General features: G+C 55.5%; 1 protein-coding gene across 1 annotated transcript in view; it reads right to left on the minus strand.

Moving 5' to 3' along the window:
• Nucleotides 1–12,658, minus strand: part of PPFIA4 (PTPRF interacting protein alpha 4) — a gene marked incomplete at its 5' end in the record, with an annotated part of 32,999 nt that overhangs the window by 7,667 nt on the left and 12,674 nt on the right. Inside the window, 12 exons of the mRNA XM_084275992.1 lie at nt 811–873; nt 1,834–2,034; nt 2,462–2,543; nt 2,753–2,846; nt 3,457–3,620; nt 3,790–3,923; nt 4,512–4,547; nt 4,781–5,021; nt 5,502–5,707; nt 5,962–6,103; nt 10,203–10,294; nt 11,604–11,666. Of these exons, the coding sequence (XP_084132118.1) occupies nt 811–873; nt 1,834–2,034; nt 2,462–2,543; nt 2,753–2,846; nt 3,457–3,620; nt 3,790–3,923; nt 4,512–4,547; nt 4,781–5,021; nt 5,502–5,707; nt 5,962–6,103; nt 10,203–10,294; nt 11,604–11,666 (1,518 nt within the window). The remainder of the gene's footprint in view (nt 1–810; nt 874–1,833; nt 2,035–2,461; nt 2,544–2,752; nt 2,847–3,456; nt 3,621–3,789; nt 3,924–4,511; nt 4,548–4,780; nt 5,022–5,501; nt 5,708–5,961; nt 6,104–10,202; nt 10,295–11,603; nt 11,667–12,658) is intronic.

Genomic DNA, 12,658 nt, shown 5'->3' on the forward strand with positions numbered 1-12,658 from the left:
GAGAGAAACTTAAGCTTCAGGTCATGGGTCACAGTCCTCAGAGGGGCTGCCCAAGCCAATTTGCCTGTTTTGTAGCTATTTCACCCCTTGTCAACCCGTGCTGGCTTTGCTCAACCTCACAAAACCTGCTTAGGGCAAGTGTCCCATCCCTGCTGTAACCCTGAGCTCTGTCCCCAGAAGGCACCCACCACTTGCAGGCACCTATTACAGGTCTGTGCTACTAGACCAGCAGACACAAGCTTCCACAAAATGCCTAATTCACACCAAATCTTAAGCACTCCTCCTACTTTGAGACACAGGCATGGTGTCCATGCAGAGAGGGGCACGTGGCTGTGCCTCTCCAAAAGAGCCCAAACTTTTGGAAGTGTGGCCACATCCCTCCAAGGGACTCAAAGTTATGAGCCAGAGTGGGAGGCAGTGGGGACAATATTTGGGTGTGCTCAGGTCTCTGGGTGTAGAATAACCAACAAGAGACTCAATCTCATGCATCTATCTGAGATCACTCTCAGGTTTTGTCTTTCCTTTCTGTAACTCACACCTGACAGACCAGCTACTCCAGCAAAACCCACAGGGACTCGACAAAGGAAAATGCATCTGATGTCTGATGGTTTTTAAGCCAGTTTTAGAAATTGTTGGGCTATTAAAGGCTGAAAGATGGTTTCTAAACAGGTGCATGGTGCTGACCAAGAGCTGACACATGAGATGTGTCAAAGATCCCCTTCCCTCCCAGGGTCTGGCGTGTTACTGCATGCCCAGAGCTCAGCCAGCTCGGTAACCGATACACCGGGCAACGGGGCCACCCAGCCTCACCGTCTTGGTGGAAGTTGCCATGTTCTCCATCTCCTCATGGGTGACCCAGACATTTCCAGAGGACTGCAGGGAAAAGAGCAGGGTGGTCAGGTCATGAACTGTGGCTTCAGTTCACAGCCACGCTGGAAGCAAGCCCAGCTCAGGCTGATGGAAGATCAGGCCGCCCTTGTGCTTGGGGATGTACTGGGGAGACCTTGCAGCATCCTTGCTTCTTGGGCTGGTGGCACCCTGCTGCTCATGAGGACTCTGGGCTGTCTGTGCAGCCACAGAGAGCACAGCAGGGACCACCAGCCCTTTGGCTGCCTCTTTACTTAGGTGTCACACTCATGGAGCCTCCAGGCTTGTCTCTGAGAGCTGTGACCCCAGCTATGGCCACCTGAGGGGACACAGCATGCTTGAGGCCTTCCTGCTCACTGCATTTCTACAGATGTGTGTTGGCATTACTGGGGCACCATTAATCCCTTGGGGGGGGTGGGTACCAGCATGAGACATGACCCCTCCATCCATTCCACATCCCATCCAGGGCAAGGATGGGGTCTGTGGTTGCCTTGACTTGCCCCAGGAATTTCATGTTTCTGGGAGCAGACTGGTAGTGAATCAATTGAGAAAGGGGCTGTGCTGAACTGAGCTTGGCCTTAAATCACACACATGCTGGCTGGGCATCCTCTGCATCATCTCCAGGGCAGACAGTGCTTTGCTCTTTGCAGGCTGCTCAGGAGGGTCATCCTCCTGCTGCCAACCTCTGAGTGTGAGGACAAGAGCATCTGTCGGTGCCTTAAGACATGAAAGTGCTTCACACTCCATGGCCATAAATGATCTTTGTGCCTGTGCATGTGTCTGGTGGCCTGACTGGTCCCCAAGGGAATGTTACCCCTTCCATGGCCTGTTGCACTGGGACTCACTGGGGGACAATGGATCACTGTGGTTCCAAGGAGTCAGGGAAAGGGGGGGGAAACAAGTATGTTGTCCTGGCTTGTGGAGGGTTTGGCTGGGGAAGAGGGGTCCGTGGTGTGGGGCACTTACTGTCCGTGAAGTGGGCGGTGCTGAGGGGCTCGTGAGTGAGACCATCTCCTGGATGGCCAGGCGCAGCTTCAGGCGATGCAGCGCGTTGCTGATGCCGATCTCCCTCTGGATCTCAGTGTCAGACAGGGCTGACATGATGGCTCCACTCTTCACGTTGGCTCGGCAAGCAGCAACATACCAGGCTGGCATTCCCACCCAGAGCTGCCAAAACAGGGCAAAGCCAGTCACTGCCCTGTTGACGCATCCCAAATTCCTCTGGCAGGACCAAGGCCACCCAGTATCAAAGCTGGATGCCCATATGGGGCTCCTTTCTTGTTTGTACCTTGCCCAGATGGCCCATGGGCAGCCCAGCATCCCTATATCTGATGGACATGGCACAAGGAAAGAGCACCCACTGAGCCTTTCAACTCAAAGCTAAGGCATAGGCTTGAGGCAACCCCAAACCACAGCTCTCCAGAACATCTGGGGATTTGCTCTGCTCCCCCAGGCTTTGCAACCACCATGTGCAAGGACCAAGCGTGGTGGGACTGTGGGGTCTGTTCTGCTGCTGGGGGAGCAGCTTCAGACAGGCAGCAGTTGCAAAGCTGCTGGAGCATGGGGACAGTGCACAGGGTATGCTCTGCCTCACCTCCAGCCAGGAGACAACTGTGGGGCCATCCCAGTGAGCAAAGGGCAATCCTTTCCTCCGAGCTTCTTCCAGGAGTTCATGCCTGGAGGAAACAGAAGCAGGAGAGTGATTTATTGGGGGCTTGTGGGAAGAAAGCAGCTCTTGAAAGGGAACCAGCTGGTAGCAAACCACTGAAGGAGCTGAAAGGGTGAAGATGAGAAACCTTTCCAGCAGTTCCCAGCCCCATGTCACAGCTTCTCAGCCATCATGCAAGATATTGTCTGGCTGGGGCAGGGAAGGAAGTTCACTCACTTCTTCCGCAGGCGCCGATCCTTCTCAGCCTGAGCACCCAACTTGCCAAGTCCCAGAGGGTCCTGCATGCCCACTTCCATGTCGGTCAGCAGCACTGTTGTCAAGCAAGACATCCTCATGTCAGTGTGATATTCCATGGGTTCAGTGTGGGCACTGCCACCATCCCCATGCCAGGGTCTTGGGGATGCACAGTTGCAGTACAGGGGGTGACAGTCTCCACTTCCAGCCCCCCTACATCCCTGGGAAGCCCAAGGGGATCCCCACCTGTCAACCCTCCCATCTCAAAACACCCAACATCAAAGCAGTAAAGGACTTGGGAGTGGAAAAGCTGCTCCTACCAAAGGGCTCTGTGAAATCAAGAAGGTCCCATGGGGAGGGAAGCAGATTTGGAGACACTAAAGGTGAGACAGTGATGGGGGAGGTCACCATCCTCGCTGCAGCTCTTGCAGAGCATTAAGACTGATACCATGCTCAGGCCAGAAAAGGGCTGTGGGGCAGAAAGCTCCAGGACCCGACTGCCCTGAAGCTGCAGGGAGCCCCGAGCCAATGGCCCCAATGTCCCCAGACCAGCAGGGATGTCCCTGCTCCTCCTCCTCCTGTCACCCAACAGCACCCCAAAGCCAGACTGTGCCAGGAGGCGTGCAGAGAGCCTGGCCCCAGAGGACGCCCGCCCGGCAGGAATGGGAATAGGGCTGCTCACGGACCCTGCCCCGTGGCCCCTTCTCTGCTCAGCTGAATCAAGCGACCCTTCTCTTTTTTCCCGAACAAGCGCCCGATGGAGGATTTGATGCCCTTCCTCTTGGAGCCCTTGTGCAGGGAGTCCTGGCTGCTGTTGCTGCTGGGGTTGCTGGCCTGCTCCTCCAGCGAGCTGGGGATGGAGGAGGGAGAGGAACAGCAAAGCCTTTAGGTTATATTCCCGAGCAGCGCACAAGCCATGGCAAACCCCATCCCATCCCACAAGCCCACGCTTTCCCCATGTCAATCCTCAAACCAACAGAGCAGGCACAGGGGTGAGATCCAAAGGGTGTTCCACCTACCTCTTCCCATCCTCCTGGCTCAGAGCAGGGTGACCCAACTTCTCCAGCCGCAACGTCCTGGGTGAGGATGGGGGGGACGTCTCACATTTGATGGTGGTTTTATCCTCTCGGCTTTCATCCCGAGCTGCAGGCGACTGAACAAGTGGAGAAGCCATGAGGCTGGGCAGCCAAAGCCTTGCTCCATCCTTGCCCTGCTGCCTGCCTCTCTCTTGCTCCGTGGAGGCATGGCCAAAAGAGCCACCAGGGCCCTGAGGCTTTGCCACGCTCCATGATTGGCCTGAACTAGAGCTCTGGCAATGGCTCGAGATGCCCAAGTAGATGGGGAGGATGTGGCTGTATGGCCAAAATCCTGGGAACAAGGAGGAGAGAGGATGCAGCCTCATGGTCCAGGTCAGGGTGTGGGGACAGAAGCTGCTGGCCCTCAGCAGAGGGCTCTGAGGAGCACAGATGGGAATGTCCCAAAGACACCCTGTCGCCAGAGGGGACACACAATGTTTGAGGACCCAGTGGCTTTCTGAACCTCCCCATGTCCTGCCACACCCCCCAGGCTGCCAGCCGACACATCTCCAAGCACCTTATGGGATCCCCATGATCCTCTTGCTGAATCCCTGGGGTCCCCAGCTCCATCCCGCGCCTGCTGCACCCTGACCTGGTGTGGACAAAGCCAGGAGCAGGCTGGAAAAGGGGCTTGGACAAAAACCAACGGGATGGAAGCCACTCACTAGCAGTTTCCTCCGGTGCTTCCTCAAGTCGCTGGGCTGATTGCAAGGGGGAAAGCGAGAGAGACACAGAAAGGGGGGCAGTTAATGGAGAACCCCCGCGCAGAGCAGCCCCAGGGCCAGGTGTGCCAGGCTGTGAGGCAGCAAATGTGGGCACCCCCATTCCACATCACCCTCCCACACACCCATCTGGATGCCGGGGCTTCGCCCCCACCCCAGGTAACCACATGAACGCCCAGCCCAGCCCCCGTCCACCCTACACGCCTCCTCACCAACGTCATGATCCCCATGCGGTCCAGGTCTTGAGCAGCGCTGCGGGAGGAGAGCTTGGGGGTGGAGCGGCCGCTGAGCGGTGGGGATGAGCTGGCCAGGGACAGGGCTGTCAGTGAGGTGGGGATGGAAGCCCTTTTGCAGAGTTGGGTGAGGTTGAGGCCCTCCATGCTGCCGCTCGTGACGCGGGTCTCCAGCTCCTCTGCACGGAGCTCGGTGGACTCCTTCTCCTCTTGTATCATCCTGGGGGAGCAGAGGGACTCAGAGCTCCTGGCTCCCCACCTGTCTGGGGCATCATCTCACATCTCCCTGCCACAGGATGTCCCTACCCTCAGGAAATGCACTTTGAATGCTGTGACTTGTGCCCCTGATCTCCAGGAACGTCAGAAAGACCCATCAGGATTCACACAAACCAGAGCTGGGACACACTGGGACTTCTTTTAATATTCATGGGGGACTCTTTTTTTTTAATTTAAAAAAAAAAAATAGTGATCCTTTCTGCAAGCCAACATTGGTGCAGCTGAGGGATGGGGACCCAATGTGCAGGAAGGACCAAGCCCTGAGGCTGGATGTCCTGGAGCCATGTCCCTGGCTGAAGCTGGACCAAGACCTCTATTTCAGGGCATCAGAGCCTCCTCCCACTGCCTGCCAGTTTGTGTTCCCACCCCTGCCCCCAAGCCATTTCAGAACAAGGCAGTGGTGGGTTTTGGCCGTGGCTGCTACCTGATCTCCTCGTTGATGGCATCCAGCTGCTCCTGGAGCATCATGGCCAACGTCTGGGCATCCGAGTGCCCACCAGGAGAAAGCACATCCATGGAGCTGAAGAGCGTCTCGCGGTCATCCTCGTCCACGTCAGAGATCTCAGGGTCGCTGTCGAAGGCGTGAGGCCCTGTGGCCAGGACACTGCCTGCCTGGGACTGCTCCCAGTCCTGTGGGAACAAGGTCCACTGGTCCTACACGGGACCCCATGTCTCCAAAAGCCAAACTGGACACCTCCATGCAGCAGTCACAGCTCAGTGCAATCCCAGCAGGGAAACCCCTCCCACCGTGTTACACCCATCCAGGGACCAGCTGAAGGAAGTTGCCCCATTTCCCCAAATCAAGGACACAAGAGACCAGCATGCAAGGCAGGAAGTGACCCCAACCCCAACCCTGACCCCATGCTGGCATGAGGATGGGTTACCTTGGCTGACTCCTCTCGCCGGGCGGCGAATCGACCCTTCTGTGCCCGGGACAGGCCCGGGGCTGCGCCGAAGGGCTCGGCGGGCGCATGGACCACGGCACTCAGCGGGAAGCGCAGGTCCGTGGCACTGCCCATATGGGACCTGGGGAGAACAAGCCCTGTTGTAGGCATTGCTCCATGCAAGGTTGCCCCTGTGCTCAGGCCACTCTCCTTTACAGCCCAGGCTAGCTCAGGACAGAGAAGGAGGAGCAGGAGGTGGCCACTCCAGGATGCCCACACCAGCAACCCCAACCTGCTCTGCATGAAACGATGCATCACCAGGCTCCAGAAAAAGGTTTCCCATTCACCCCATGCTGCCCTTAAAGATGTGCTCACAGACTGTCAGGAGCTCAGCCCTGGGCACCACCCTGCTGCCACCTCCCCCTGTGCTGCAGCATCTGGGACACCCAGCCAGTTCTGACCAAAACCACCCTGCGTGGTGGGTCTGCTGTGAAACTGTGGGCTCAACAGTCCCCTCTTGCCCTCCCCTCTCAAGAGCAGCTTGAACTTTCCAACATATACAGAGCATCTTGTGTCTGTCTTCTCCATCCCCATCGTACAGAACAGGGGTCAGCCAAGGAGCTTTTATCCTTCTTTTTATGTTTTCTTTAACATTTTCATGAAAAAAAAATCTTTGATGGATAAAATCCCATTTGAAACAGATCTCCCAGACCTAAGAGATGAGTGGTGTTTGGGATTTCCCAGCAGAAATTGGTTGGGACTTTATCCTCCTCCATGCTCAGGAGCAGGTCCCCATGCTGGGCAGAGCAACACAACAGCCACTGTTGGACATGAGGCCACTTTTTGCCACTTGTGGTACTCACTGCACATCTCCACATGGCCTGGTTGCTCCTCCTCACCCCCATGACCCAACCACACAGCAGAGCAAAGCACGAGGTCGTTACTCCCTACTTCCATGAGGCATGAATGCTTTTTGATGTAACAAAAGCAGTTGTCCAATGCAGATCAGTGTTCTTCCATCACAGTGGGGCTGCTCTGCAGGGCAGATACAGACCTGGGCTCCCCACCAGAGCATCTACGGAGCCCTCAAAACCAGTAACATGAGCAGCTTGGCCTGGCGTCAGCTCGGTGTTTGCAGATAAAGGCACAGCCCAAGTTTCAAGGGGGTTTAAGCTGTGGAGCTGCTGACAAGCTGCTCCTGAGCTCAGAACAGATAAAGACACCTTAGACAAAGGCTGACATTTCAGCTGGGGGTTACTCTGGCCTCTGTAACTCAAGCTTTCTGCTGATTTCTCCTCTAAGAAATACAAAGAAAAGAAAATGTCCATCCTGTTCTTCCAGACCCATACACAGGTCCCACTCGTGCTTCAGACACTCCTCTGGCACGCAGCTATCCCTCATCCTCACAAGCTCTTCCTTGCTCTCCCCATTTCTTCTGTCCACAGCTGAGACGTGGCCTCCAGGCCTTCTCTCTGTCGCAGCTGCTGACTCTCTGCTGGTGATGCCAGCTCAAAGGAGCTTTTCCCACTGGTGGTCATTCCCATTCATCCCCTGATGCCTGTAACCCACATCAGAAGTGCTCAGGAGAGGACATGGTCTGTTAGGGGGCCGTGGCAAGGCAGGGGGTGGAGGTTGTGCTGGCAATCTCCTTTTCTAACCCCTTGATTTCTCACAGTGGTACTGAGTACCCCAGTCAGTGCCAGAGGCTGAGACCCGATGGACTCACCTCGCCTCCTGGTGCTCTGGGCTCCTCATCTCCCAGCTGACTTTAAGTGGAAGGGTGTGGGAAGACCATTGTAGAAAGAAGGGGGTAAAAATGAGGGGTTTACTCTCCTTTGCCTGCAACACCTCAAAAGAGAGTCCTCTTTTTCCACCAGCCCAACCCCAGCACCCCACAGGGGGAAATGAGCTTGGTGACATCCAGCTTGCACAGAAAATTAAGCCCTCAGCCCTTCATGCTGAAAAAAGAAACAATGCCTCGTGGCTTCTCATCTTTAGAAGAGCAGATTTTGGGCCATTCAGTTGTGCTGGGCTATTCTCAACAGTCTGTGTCCCACCCCAGGACAAATCCATGGTGGGGACACCACAGCCAGAGCTGACCCTGCTGCAATGAACCACCCACCCCTCAGCCCTGCACCGAGTGTGGTAGAACCAGAAATGTTGATGCCAACGGCATTTTGGGGCCCTAAAAGCACAATGCCCCCCAAAGCCATGGGTGCAGGATGCAGACAGAGCAAAGGGTGATGGTGGGAGTCTAAACACCCCAAATAGTGGTGGACACCTTACCCTGCTGCCGTTGGGCAGAGGGAAGGGACCTAAAGGATGCAGAGGAATGGAACCAGGTCCCTTCTTGATGTTTCAGACAAGCCCCCTCCTGCCCTGCCCTGCCTTCCCACGTGCTCTTACACAGTAGGTTTGAGGCTCTCGAGCTTGAGGGGTGGGTAGGCAAGGATGTGGTGGAAGGTTGTCTAGGCTGAGGAAGTTGACTCCACACCTAAGACCACCTCCATCCAGAAGGAAGGAAGGAAGGGTAATTGTTATAGGTGACTCCTGAGGGGAAGAGAGGGCCCCATATGTGAGCCAGACCCTGCCTGTAGGAAAGTCTGCTGCCTCCCTGGGGCCTGGGTCTGGGCCTGATTTGCCCCTCTGAGTATTATCCCCTCCTGATAGTTCAAGCTGGGAGCGACAAAATCGCTGAGAGAAGCCTGAAGGCTCTCAGAAGGGACTTCAGGGGCTGGGTGGTTAGTGGATGGAGCAGGAGCACAGGGGGTGTTTTCTTCTGTCCCTCCAGTGGCAGAGAGGGGTACTGACAGGACCTGGAAAACCCAGCTGTTAAATTCATGGCTGAGAAGCTGGTGCCACTGCAGGAGTATTGGGGTTTTTGATCATGGGGCAGTTTACTCAGCACCCAGCCTGATGGCTGCAGATGGGTCCCACCTGTCCCAGAGGGGGAAGTGGATCCCAGCCCAGGAGCTGGCAGGGCTCATTGAAAGGGCTTGAAACGAGGTAGGAAGGGTGCTGGGGAGGAAATGAGGCTCACTGGAGATGAGAGTGGGGGAGCAGTGCCATGGCCAGGGGTGAGGGCAATGGCCCAACTGAAGTGCATCTTCACTAACGCACGCAGCATGGGAAACAAACAGGAAGAGCCAGAAGCCACTGTGTGACAGGCAATCTGTGACTCAGATGCCATCACTGAAACGTGGTGGGACTGCTCCCATGACAGGAGTGTGGCCATGGACACCTATAAACTCTTCAGAAGGGACAGGAGGCATAGGAGGGGTGGTGGTGTGGCTCTCTATATTAGAGAGTGCTTTGATGTGGTAGAGTTTGGGGCTGGGGATGATAACATAGAGTCCCTGTAGGTAGGGATCAGGGGAATGCTAACGAGGTGGACATCCTCGTGGGGATCTGTTATAGACTGCTGAACCAGGATGAAGAGACAGATGAGGGATTCTACAAGCAACTGGTGGAAGTTGCACCATCACCAGCACTTGTTCTCATGGGGGATTTCAACTTCACAGATATTTGCTGGAAACATAATACAGACCAGAGGAAGCACTCTAGGAGGTTCATGGAATATGTGGAAGAGAACTTCCTGACACAGCTGTTTAGTGAGCCTACCAGGGCTGGTACCCTGCTGATAGACCTTCTGTTCACAAACAGAGAATAGCTGGTGGGAGATGTTGTGGTCAGAAGCTGTCTTGGGCAGAGTTCTCCATTCTTGGTGAAGTCAGGAGTGGGGGCAGTAAACCTGCTGCCTTGGACTTCCAGAGAGCAGACTTCAAACTGTTCAGGACCCTGGTAGGGAGGGTCCCTTGGGAGGAAGTCCTGAAGGGCAAAGGTGTTCAGGATGGCTAGATGCTCTCTACAACTCTACAACTCCCTGGAAGGAGGTTGTGGTTAGCTGGGCTCAGCCTCTTCTCGCAGATAACCAGGGACAGGACCAGAGGGGATGGCTGCCAGTTGCACCAGGGGAGGTTCAGGTTAGAAATGAGGAGACATTTCTTCTCAGGAAGAGCAGTTGGGCATCAGAAGGGGCTGCCCAGGGAGGTGGTGGGGTCAGTGTCCCCTGGGGTGTGCAAGGAAAGGCTGGATGTGGTACTCAGGGACACAATTTAGTGAGTAATACAGGTGGTAAGGGGATGGTTGGACTAGATGATGTTGGAGGTCTTTTCCAACCTTAATGATTCTATGAAACAGGATGGGCACAGGCTGGCAGGGTTTCAGCAGGTGGCCCTTACCTTGCATGCACACTCTCCACAAATGTCCCACTTCTGGTCTTGAGCTGATCAACCTCCAGCCTCAATTTGTCAATCTCATCAGACAACCGTCGCTGTTCAGGGCAAAGCAAGAGACAGACAGGGGTTGGTTTTGCTCTGAAGAGCAGCCAGGTTTGGAGCAATCCACCTCCTCAGCCATTTCCAGGTTGATATTCCCTTCCAAAATCCCCATTCAAGCACCTTTGACACCATCAAAAAAGAAACAGCTCATGCAGGTGACAGTGAGTGAGGATGCTGGGGCAATGCCACGAAGGGAGGAAGTGATCACAGGCCAGAGAGACAGACACACACACACATGCTTGAAGCGATGCTGGTTTGAGAGACAGGGGAAAATGGGTCCCACTAGGACACTCTGGTTTTGCTCCAGACTCCACATGTGCACTCGCCTTGGGAAGGGCTGGCAGTGAGGAACCCATGAGCCAAATTAGATGTTGGCCCCATCCTCATTGAGAACCTGTGCCTGCTCTAGGTGGCCATGCTGTCCTGCAGGAGATGGAGGGGGGGAGACTGTGGGTGGGCAGGGAGGCAGGGGAGACAGGATCCTCCAGGCACAGCGGGATCCAGTCCTGTGGGCAAACAGGCTGGACCAGGGTGGGCAACATGCAGGCAGCATCATGTGAGTCTCTGAGCTTTGCCTGGAGCTGAGCAGCCATGGCTGGGAAGCATGAGGAATGCCCACACATCCTTGCTGCAGGCAGGGAGGGTCTGGCAGAGCAAGGCCCTGGGAAAGCAGCCCCCAATCCCCCCAACCATGCATGAGACAAGGGGCACATCCCAAAAGCTCCCTTTGCTTCAAAAAGCTGCAACCCTCCAGCTTTCCAGCACATGCCAATGTGGACTTGTGTTGCAGACCCTCCTTAGATGCTTTATCTCAGAGTAGGGGAGGTGTGAAGTCCTACGGGGCCATCTGCATGCTGGGCATGGAGTAGATCTTCCCCCCACTTCAAGTGAGGGATCCTTGGGGTGAAGTGGATGGGGCTGCCTCAGCAGCACTGCCTCTCACAGCCAGGCTGCACCAAGGGGCTCTGGGGTAAACCCTCCTTTCCACCCGAGGGTGAAGCCAGCCAGCCTGGCCTGGCCGCTGTCCTCGGCGGGGGGACAGGGATGGATGAGTGTGATAGAAATATGGAGACGGGACTGAACGTGCCTGTTAGGGACCCGAACCAGGGGGCTCCAGGGAGGTGGGTGGCAGCTTCCATCCAGCCACTGCGTGGGTTAATTTGTGGCCCTCCTGCTGCTGGGCGCTTTGGGATCCCAGCTCCTCCGAAACTAGGGTATTTTAGGAGGCACAACTGCCACTAGCCGGGGGTTAGGAGTGAGGAAGCGCAGTCACTAGGGCAGGTTCCCTGCAGCAGCATTTACCTTGTCGTGCTGGTGTTCCTCTATCTGCTTTTGGGTATTTTCCAGCTCTTGTAACAATGTGTTCTTTGAAAAAAAAACGAAATAAAAGGGAACAAAAAGAGGAAAGAAGAAGAGAGACCGTTTAGCAAACGGCTGTGTGGCCTCCTGGGGATGGCCAGGTGGAACTGCTGCATGGACTGTGTGATGGAGGAATGTCTGGCAGGAGGGATGGCAATGGCTCCCTCACCTGTTCCTCACCTACCTGCCTGCAAACTGGGCTTCTCTGCAAACGTCCTGCTCCCCAAGCAGGGCTGCCATAGCTCAACTTCTGCCCCACACTGGGGTGGGAGCAAGTTGGTGATTAGAGATTTGAAGGGCAGGGCTTGAAGATTAGGACATATGTCTGAGAAGATACCAAGTCTGTGAGCAGCTGTATCAAAGGCAAAAATGTCTCCTACATCTAAGCTAAGGAATTGGAAGGGGGGAAAGGAAGATGTGTTTGCATCTCCCTGACCTGGTGCTCTTTTCTGGGAGGTGCTGGCAGGCAAACAGGATGATTTTGGCCCATGGAAGACCTGGAGAAACTCTGGGTGAGCCAGTGCTGGCAGCAGGCTGTGGAGCAGATGAAGCCCCTTCACAAGGTGCCACTGCTCTGGTTCCTCTTGCTTGCTGGGGTGGGAATTAGGACTCAGCCCCATGTGTTGGGTCCTGGCGCTCAGATCTATTTGCTGAATGAGTGGACATGCTGGCACAGCCAGATCTGGTTTGGGGCAGGAGGTGCAGAGCAGCAGTGGGGGGACAGTCCCAGTCCTGGAGGCATCAGCTGGAGGATGGAACCCCTGTGCTTTGACTTGCTAAGAGAAGCCTGGTCCCTGCAGGAACCCAAACAGAGGTGAATTATCAAGGCCTGGCCTCCCATTGGCACTGTGAGGTTAATCCTTGCTCTGAGCTATCTGCTCTCCCAGCTAATTGCATTCACAGTGGGGCAGCAGCAACGTCATTTGGCTCCTCAAAGTAAACCCCTGTTCCCTAGGAGGAGTGGGGTGGGAGCTGGGAGGCTGGTCATGGACCCTTCC

Source organism: Gallinula chloropus, assembly GCF_964237585.1.
Source record: "Gallinula chloropus genome assembly, chromosome: 27".
NCBI lineage: Eukaryota > Metazoa > Chordata > Aves > Gruiformes > Rallidae > Gallinula > Gallinula chloropus.